This window comes from Salvelinus alpinus, chromosome 3 (genome assembly GCF_045679555.1).
Source record: "Salvelinus alpinus chromosome 3, SLU_Salpinus.1, whole genome shotgun sequence".
NCBI classification, from domain to species: Eukaryota; Metazoa; Chordata; class Actinopteri; order Salmoniformes; family Salmonidae; genus Salvelinus; species Salvelinus alpinus.
Genome location: NC_092088.1, coordinates 105971931 through 105981578, shown reverse-complemented (window position 1 = coordinate 105981578; position 9648 = coordinate 105971931). Strand labels below are relative to the sequence as shown.

The window sequence follows — 9648 nt, the reverse complement described above, 5'->3', positions numbered from 1 at the left end:
GAGGAGATAACGGAGCAGGCCACTTCCTGCAGGTACACACACACACACACACACACACACACACACACACACACACACACACACACACACACACACACACACACACACACACACACACACACACACACTGCGATTGGTCCTCTCGGTAAATACACTTTTTCATTCAATAATATCCAGTCATTAGGCTATCCTTTATCTTACCTTTAAGCGCCTATGTTCATCCAGTCATTAGGCTATCCTTTATCTTACCTTTAAGCGCCTATGTTCATTAATTAAATAGGCCTTTACATGTTATCTGTGTGTTGGTTAAAGATGGTATGAACATCTCCTGACGTGTGGCACATGTAATAAGACATTTCCTTATAAGTGATTCAATAGGCACGTGGTTTTCCAGATTAAATAGACCATTCATGTGGTTTTCCATGTGCGTAAAACGTAGAAAAAAAAATCTCTAATCTGTACAAAGTGAATTATAATGGAGGTATTGCCTGAATCATTCGGATAGGATATCTGGAGCACATTGTCACAGACTATTACTACATATTTAAACGGCAACAACAGATTGTAAAATACAATTGTGTCTGTGACAGGTGATTAACTCATGATTTAGATGATTTAAATGATACTGAGGGTGATTCCTGTATCAGTGAGCCAATAGAGACACTATAACAGTGTTGTGTGTTGTGGTGGCCTATTATGAATGTTAGTGGTTTTAAATAGCTAACCGAGTAGGCCTCTATCGGATTATTCCCGCATCGTTTCCTCTTCTCTGTTAAACAGTAATGAATACATTCCGTTATAAACTTCTCTAATGTGTCAGTTTGATCAATAATAAGTCATCTGTGCTCTCTCCAGTTTAAAACAGAGCCTATGTCTACGAGCAGGCCCTAGCCTATATTTTGAACATTTTGTGTAATATTTCGCAGCTATTTGGGTGTGTATTCTATATTCACTGAAGCTGCAATTTTTGTAACTCGGCTCTTTTCAGCTCTTTTAACAGTTATTTTTTGTCTTGATACAAAATTGTGCCGCAAAAGCTGAAATCCCATTGACAATAGTTCCACTGATTAGCCGATGCGATTCTTCTACAAGCGAGTCACTCCGATAGAGGAAACTTTCTAACGTTGTGATTTAGATAAAAGAGACCCAAAGAATAAACACTGACATGAGAGAAGCTGAGACATATCGCCTCACATGAAAGTCAAATCACTAGATGGCTAATATTTGGACTTTGACAATCATTGCAGTGAATTGATCGGAGTGGCGTCGGACTCCTGTTCCGACAACAGCTGATAATTTACAGAGAGCAGGGTGGGCGGTTATCGCTGTCTAATGTGGTCCAGCGGCAGGGACGTTGTTGGCGCCACGTGTCCGGTTTTAGAGACGTTTTGAATTGAATGGAGTCAATTAATAGAAAAGGTTTTAATAACATAAATTATCATCAAACACACAACTGTCTCTATTTAAAATATGTGGTATTTTATTAAAGCTAATCCCATGAATATCCATAGGCCGTCTAGGCTATTTTATCCAGTCAATTGTGAGAGAAAGTAAAATGGTGTAGTCATAGGCTTTAGGACTATAATCTGTAGTGGCACAGTTGGATATTCGTTTTCAACAAATGATACAAAGTGAGTCTTCAACGGTGTTATCACCTGATAGGTTTATGGTGTTAAAATGAAGGACTCGGTATGATGATTAGTCTGCCTACATGTAGTTACAGTTTATCCGCCCCCAGTTTACCAAGTAACAGCATAGATTTTGGACAACAATTAAAATGCGTATGGTTTGCGACCTGCTTTATGCTGCCTAGTGGTTAGAGCGTTGGACTAGTAACCGAAAGGTTGCTAGATTGAATCCCCGAGTTGACAAGGTAAAAATCTGTCATTTTGCCCCTTGAACAAGGCAGTTAACCCACTGTTCCCCTGTAGGCCGTTATTGTAAATAAGACTTTTTTCTTAACTGACTAGCCTAGTTAAATAAAGGTTAAACAAAGGTTAGATAAAAAACACATAGGGTGGCCCTATCATGGTTTCACTTGTCCCCATTGAGTGCTGCCCGCCTGTGTGATTTATGGACCACCTAAACAGAAGGAGCAACATTGCTGCCATCTACAGGAAGATAGATATATAGGAGCAGACTCGTTTTTTATTTCTGAAGGGTAAAAACTGTGCATCTCTTATTGAATGACAACAACAAACATGTCATGTTCCCACTCCTACTAGGAGTAGTACTGTTGACCAATCACCGACGAAAGGGGCGTGGACTTCGGATCCCGAATTTTCACAAAATGTCACGTGAACAAACAGCCGAGAAAAGCCCGCCTAAATTCAAAACAAACAAAAAACAGTTATTTTCTGGGTTAAAAATGGGCTGATATGGTGGCCGTGACAGGGATTTTAGAAAAGGCCCCCCATATTGGTGGTGTAGAGAAATGTATGCCGTTTAAAGCTAATTTCCTGCAATTCTACATATTTTTGCCATGCAAATGAGAGAAAAAGTTGAAGTTTTAAAACTGATCTCTCCTTTAAACTTCTCTCTCCTTCAAGGAGTCAATTTGGCGCTAGCACAAAAATCCAACCTGAGCACCAATTACGTGAACAAGAAGCTCAACATATTAAATATTTTCCAGTATTTGAGATAATAATAATACATTTAATTTGTATAGCGCTTTATATTACAGTTATCTAAAACTTAACTTGTCATCTGCAATATCGTAAAGCGTTGAAATCATGATATTACGTACTTTCGAGGAAAATAGGGAGGTTTCTATTAAAGTCATACCCAGACTTTTAGAAGGGATTGCTTGACGATTAGCTTAGCAACCGCTGATAACGAGAACGTGATTGGCCGACAGTTTGCTGGGCGGAGCGTTATATGTTCCTCTATTCATTTCCTGCTGGGATTCTTATCTCCTCCTTTTCTATATGACTCAGCCAACCAAAATCTCTCCAGGGAGAGCGGCTGAAAGCGGATGTTTCCACATCAAAACGAAACTGTGAAATAACACATATGGAATCATGTCGTAACCAAAAAAAAGTGTCAAAATATAATAATCAAAATATACTTTATATTTGAGATTCTTCAAAGTAGCCACCCTTTGCCTTGATGACAGCTTTGCACACTCTTGGCATTCTCTCAACCAGCTTCATGAGGTAGTCACCTGAAATGAATTTCAATTAACAGGTGTGCCTTCTTAAAAGTTAATTTGTGGAATTTCTTTCCTTCTTAATGCGTTTGAAACAATCAGTTGTGTTGTGACAAGGTAGGGTTGGTATACAGAAGTTAGCCCTATTTGGTAAAAGACCAAGTCAATATTATGGCAAGAACAGCTCAAATAAACAAAGACAAAAATAGGATCATGCTTATAAGACATGAAGGTCCGTCAATCAGGAACATTTCAAGAACTTTTAAAGTTTCTTCAAGTGCAGTCGCAAAAAACCATAAAGCGCTTTGATGAAACTGGCTCTCATGAGAACCGCTACAGGAAAGGAAGACCCAGAGTTACCTCTGCTGCAGAGGATAAGATCATTAGAGATTAACTGCACCTCAGATTGCAGCCCAAATAAATGCTTCACAGAGTTCAAGTAACAGACACAACATCAACTGTTCAGAGGAGACTGTGTGAATCAGGCCTTCGTGGTCGAATTGCTGCAAAGAAACCACTACTAAAGCACACCAACAAGAAGAAGAGACCAAGAAACACGAGCAATGGACATTAGACCGGTGGAAATCTGTCCTTTGGTCTGATGAGTTCAAATTTGTGATTTTTGGTTCCAACTGCAGTGTCTTTGTGAGACACAGAGTAGGTGAACGGATGATCTCCGCATGTGTGGTTCCCACCGTGAAGCGTGGAGGAGGTGGTGTGATGGTGCTTCGCTGGTGACACCGAGGAGGCTATATTGTAGAGGCTGTTTATACAGAAATTTGGTATAAAACCCATATTAACTGTATAATTAAAAATCGAATCAAATCAAATTTTATTGGTCACATACACATATTTAAAATATGTTATTGAGGATGTAGCGAAATGCTTGTGTTTCTAGCTCCAACAGTGCAGTAGTATCTAACAATTCACAACAATACACACAAATCTAAAAGAATGGAATTAAGAAATATATAAATATTAGGATGAGCATTGTCAGAGCGGCATTGACTAGAATACAGTAGAATAGAATACAGTATATACATATGAGATGAGTAAAATAGTATGTAAACATTAATAACGTGACTAGTAATCCATTATTGAAGTGACCAGTGATTCCCATGTCTATGTACAGTTGAAGTTGGAAGTTTACATACACCTTAGCCAAATACATTTAAACTCAGTTTTTCCACAATTCCTGACATTTAATCCAAGTAAAAATTCCCTGTCTTAGGTCAGTTAGGATCACCACTTTATTTTAAGAATGTGAAAAGTCAGAATAATAGTAGAGAGAATGATTTATTTTTGCTTTTATTTCTTTCATCACATTACCCAGAGGGTCAGAAGTTTACATACACTCAATTAGTATTTGGTAGCATTGCCTTTAAATTGTTTAACTTTGGTCAAACGTTTTGGGTAACCTTCCACAAGCTTCTCACAATAAGTTGGGTGAATTTTAGCCCATTCCTCCTGACAGAGCTGGTGTAACTGAGTCAGGTTTGTAGGCCTCCTTGCTCACGCACACTTTTTCAGTTCTGCCCAAAAATGTTCTATGGGATTGATGTCAGGGCTTTGTGATGGCCACTCCAATACCTTGACTTTGTTGTCCTTAAGCCATTTTGCCACAACTTTGGAAGTATGCTTGGGGTCATTGTCCATTTGGAAGACCCATTTGCGACCAAGCTGTAACTTCCTGACTGATGTCTTGAGATGTTGCTTCAATATATCCACATAATTTCCCTACCTCATGATGCCATCTATTTTGTGAAGTGCACCAGTCCCTCCTGCAGCAAAGCACCCCCACAACATGATGCTGCCACCCCCGTGCTTCACGGTTGGGATGGTGTTCTTCGGCTTGCAAGCCTCCCCCTTTTTCCTCCTAACATAACGATGGTCATTATGGCCAAACAGTTCTATTTTGTTTCATCAGACCAGAGGACATTTCTCCAAAAAGTATGATCATTTTCCCCATGTGCAAACCGTAGTCTGGCTTTTTTATGGCTGTTTTGGAGCAGTGGCTTCTTCCTTGCTGAGTGGCCTTTCAGGTTATGTCGATATAGGACTCGTTCTACTGTGGATATACATACTTTTGTACCTGTTTCCTCCAGCATCTTCACAAGTTCCTTTGCTGTTGTTCTGGGATTGATTTGCACTTTTCGCACCAAAGTATGTTCATCTCTAGGAGACAGAACACGTCTCCTTCCTGAGCGGTATGACGGCTGCGTGGTCCCATGGTGTTTATACTTGCGTAGTATTGTTTGTACAGATGAACGTGGTACCTTCAGGCATTTGGAAATTGCTTCCAAGGATGAACCAGACTTGTGGAGGTCTACAATAATTTTTCTGAGGTCTTGGCTGATTTCTTTTTGATTTTCCCATGATGTCAAGCAAAGAGGCACTGAGATGGAAGGTAGGCCTTGAAATACATCCACAGGTACACCTCCAATTGACTCAAATGACGTCAATTAGCCTATCTGAAGCATCTAAAGCCATGACATCATTTTCTGGAATTTTCCAAGCTGTTTAAAGGCACAGTCAACTTAATGTATGTAAACTTCTGACCCACTGGAATTGTGATACAGTGAATTATAAGTGAAATAATCTGTCTGTAAACAATTGTTGGAAATATTACTTGTGTCATGCACAAAGTAGATGTCCTAACCGACTTGCCAAAACTATAGTTTGTTAACAAGACATTTGTGGAGTGGTTGAAAAACGAGTTTTAATGACTCCAACCTAAGTCTATGTAAACTTCCGACTTCAACTGAACATAGAGCAGCAGCCTCTAAGGTGCAGGGTTGAGTAACCGGGTGGTAGGCGGCTAGTGATGGCTCTTTTACAGTCTGATGGCCTTGAGATAAAAGCTGTTTTTCAGTCTCTCGGTCCCAGCTTGATGATCCTTTTGGCCTTCCTGTGACATCGGGTGGTGTAGGTTTCCTGGAGGGCAGGTAGTTGCCCCCGGTGATGCGTTGTGCAGACCGCACCACCCTCTGGAGAGCCTTGTGGTTGTGGGCGGTGCAGTTGCCGTACCAGGCGGTGATACAGCCCGACAAGATGCTCTCAATTGTGCATCTGTAAAAGTGAGGGTCTTAGGGGCCAAGACTCATTTCTTCAGCCTCCTGAGGTGGACCATTTCAGATTGTGAAGTTCCTCTTGAAGCTTTTCACCTTCTCCACTGCGGTCCAGTCGATGTGGATAGGGGGCGTGCTCCCTCTGCTGTCTCCTGAAGTCCACGATCAGCTCCTTCATTTTGTTGATGTTGAGGGAGAGGTTATTTTCCTGGCACCACTCCGCCAAGGCCCTCACCTTCTCCCTGTAGGCTGTCTTGTCATTGTTGGTAATCAGGCCTACTACTGTTGTGTTGTCTGCAAACTTGATGATTGAGTTGGAGGCGTGCGTGGCCATGCAGTCATGGGTGAACAGGGAGTACAGGAGGGGGCTGAGAACGCACCCTTGCGAGGTCCCTGTGTTGAGGATCAGCGAAGTGGAGGTGTTGTTTCCTACTTTCACCACCTGGGGGCGGCCCGTCAGGAAGCCCAGGACCCAGTTGCACAGGGCGGGGTTCAGACCCAGGGCCCCGAGCTTAATGATGAGCTTGGAGGGTACTATGGTGTTGAATGCTGAGCTGTAGTCAATGAACAACATTTTTACAGAGGTATTCCTCTTGTCCAGATGGAATAGGGCAGTGTACAATGCAATGGCGATTGCATCGTCTGTGGATCTATTGGGGCGGTGTGCAAACTGAAGTGGGTCTAGGGTGTCAGGTAAGGTAGAGGTGATATGATCCTTAACGAGCGTCTCAAAGCACTTAATGATGACAGAAGTGAGGCACACTTTTACTGACAGTATTTTAAGTTGTCTATAATTCCATTACACAATTTCTGATGGATCACATGCCTTACTTTTATTTTCCTGCCCAAGTAAAATCAGGACTTGTGACAACTCCGAAAAACTGATGTGGGGACTCCGCTCAAGCTCTTTTTACCAACAAACAACACACAAAGGCTTAAAACAACTTAGCCTAAAAATCCTCATAGGATAAATTCAAGTTTAGACAATTAAATTGGTATCCCTCTGTGCCTATCAGTTATTAGAGATAGCATTTTAGGACTCAACATTGCATGATTTCTAGCCTGGAAAGCCGCTAGTGTCCGCTATTTACCTGTCTTTTTGACGTTAAGATCCGTCAAAAGATATGTAAATAGCGCCCACTAGCGGCTATACAGGCTACATGATTGTTTACACATTTGCAATTACCCAACACTAGTTTTGACAAACCAAAAGGCCTAAAATGTAATGACAAATACTGTAATATCAAACAACGTCACTTGTTTCAACGGCACGAAGACAGTCAAATGTAGTATAACATTTTATACTGCTTTTGATTCGGTGTGCTGTTTTAAATGATCCCCCCCAAGAAATGTTGCAAATATATGTTTCCGCCCCCTAACACAGGCTTGCGGTTGGCTCATTTTAGTTCCGCCCTGGTCTGAAGTGACAGCTGAGTTAGCGCAATGTATCGCTCTTTGAGAAACGTCCAGCGATTTAACGGCCAACTCCAGGCGCTGCAGAGGAACCTAGCCAACACAAAGCACAGTCCTGCAGCAGGAGTCATCTTCACATCCTCCAGAATGGTACGTTTGGTCTTTTCGGAGATTGGAGTCAGTTGTTAGCCCATCGCAGGCCCGCAAATGACCTTATTAGTTAGCCAAGCTAACTGGCTAGTTAGCGGTATTAGCTAAAATGAATGAATAGTTAGCCATCTTGCTTTACACGAATGTAGTAATGCTGTTTTTAGAACAACCGCAGATAGTCTTTCAAACAAGAAACAAGTATTCACAGCAATATTCTGGTAGCAAGCAAGCTAACTTGTCAGTTGGCTAATGTTATCTTGTCAAGCTAGCAGAAGGTCAAAGTCAGTTTACAACTATCTGCTAGCTAGCAAGCTTGCTACTGGGCTAACTTTCACTGCATAACTTACTTGCCAAGTTCACACGGAGTTCAAATCAAATTGTATTTGTCACATGCGCCGAATACAGCAGGTGTCGACTTTACCGTGGAATGCTTATTTACGAGCCCTTTCCCAACAATACAGAGTGCAAACGTAAGAAAAATGTCAAAAAAAAAAGAAGCAAATAGTTAAAATAGCAATAACGAGGCTATACAAGGAGTAACTTAGCGAGTCAGTGTGCAGAGGGGTACGAGGTAGTTGGTGAAAGTAGGTAACGTTAGGGGTAAAAGTAGCCCCTAGGAATCCGAGACTCCTCTCTCGTCTCTAACATGTAGGCTCACTTTTGGTGAACAGTCCCATCACAACTCAGACTGTTGAATTTCAACATACAAGGAGGCAGCCGCTACTCTTCCTGTGGTCCAGCAAAAATGAAGGCAGTAATATACATTATAATACCATTTTTTAAACATTAAAATATAATTTACAACAGATTTCACAATACATTGTGTGCCCTCCGGCCACTACTCTACTACAACACAATCCAGGTGTGTGTTGTATGTATGTATGTGTGTGTGTGTGTGTGTGTGTGTGTGTGATTCTCTAAAGTCTTCACTGTTCAATAATGTACATTTAAAAAAAATCTGTTTATTAAATCAGAATTTACAGCTTTTGTTAGTTACTTGATGTGGAATAGAGTTCCATGTAGTCATGGCTCTATGTAGTACTGTGCGCCTCCTATAGTCTGGACCTGGGGACTGTGATGATTCATTCAAAACAACCATAAACATATTCGAGTTTATGCATATCCATAGGCTTATGAGGCCAAGCCGAAAGAAAAACATGAATTAAAAAGACGATTGTGCCGTTATACAATACATAGTACATAGCCTACCACATATTACCAAGTGCAGAAAAACATAAAACCAAACTGATTTAATATGTCTTTGGTACATAATTGGTATAGCCTATACTCCAATTAAACAAACTCGAGCAATCGCCTTTGAGTATGAACTTTTATTATGCATGGTGGATGGACTGGTTACCCTATGTGTAACAGTTTAACTTTAGTCCGTCCCCTCGCCCCGACCCGGGCGCGAACCAGGGACCCTCTGCACACATCAACAACAGTCTCCCACGAAGCATCGTTACCCATCACTCCACAAAAGCCGCGGCCCTTGCAGAGCAAGGGGAACCACTACTTCAAGGTCTCAGAGCGAGTGGCGTCACCGATTGAAAGGTTATTAGCGCGACCACCGCTAACTAGCTAGCCATTTCACATCCGTTACATATGCTCAGTGGTGTAAAGTACTTAAGTAAAAATAATTGAAAGTACTACTTAAGTAGTTTTTTTTGTATCTGTACTTTACTTTATTTATATTTGACAGCTTTTCATTTTCCTCCACTACATTCCTATATAAAATAATGTAATTTTTACTCCTTACATTTTCCCTGACACCCAAAAGTACATTTTGAATGATAAGCAGGAAAATTGTACCAAAAAATTAAATTAAAATTAAATAAGAAAATCGTGTCTTTTGCTTTAATATAAGGA

At 40.9% G+C, this 9648-nt stretch overlaps 1 protein-coding gene across 1 annotated transcript in view; it reads left to right on the top strand.

The window, feature by feature from the left end:
* The first annotated feature begins 7581 nt into the window (after positions 1–7581).
* Positions 7582–9648, top strand: part of fh (fumarate hydratase) — a 31793-nt gene continuing 29726 nt past the window's right edge. The window contains exon 1 of the mRNA XM_071394738.1: positions 7582–7779. Within this exon, the coding sequence (XP_071250839.1) occupies positions 7660–7779 (120 nt within the window). The 5' untranslated portion in view covers positions 7582–7659. The remainder of the gene's footprint in view (positions 7780–9648) is intronic.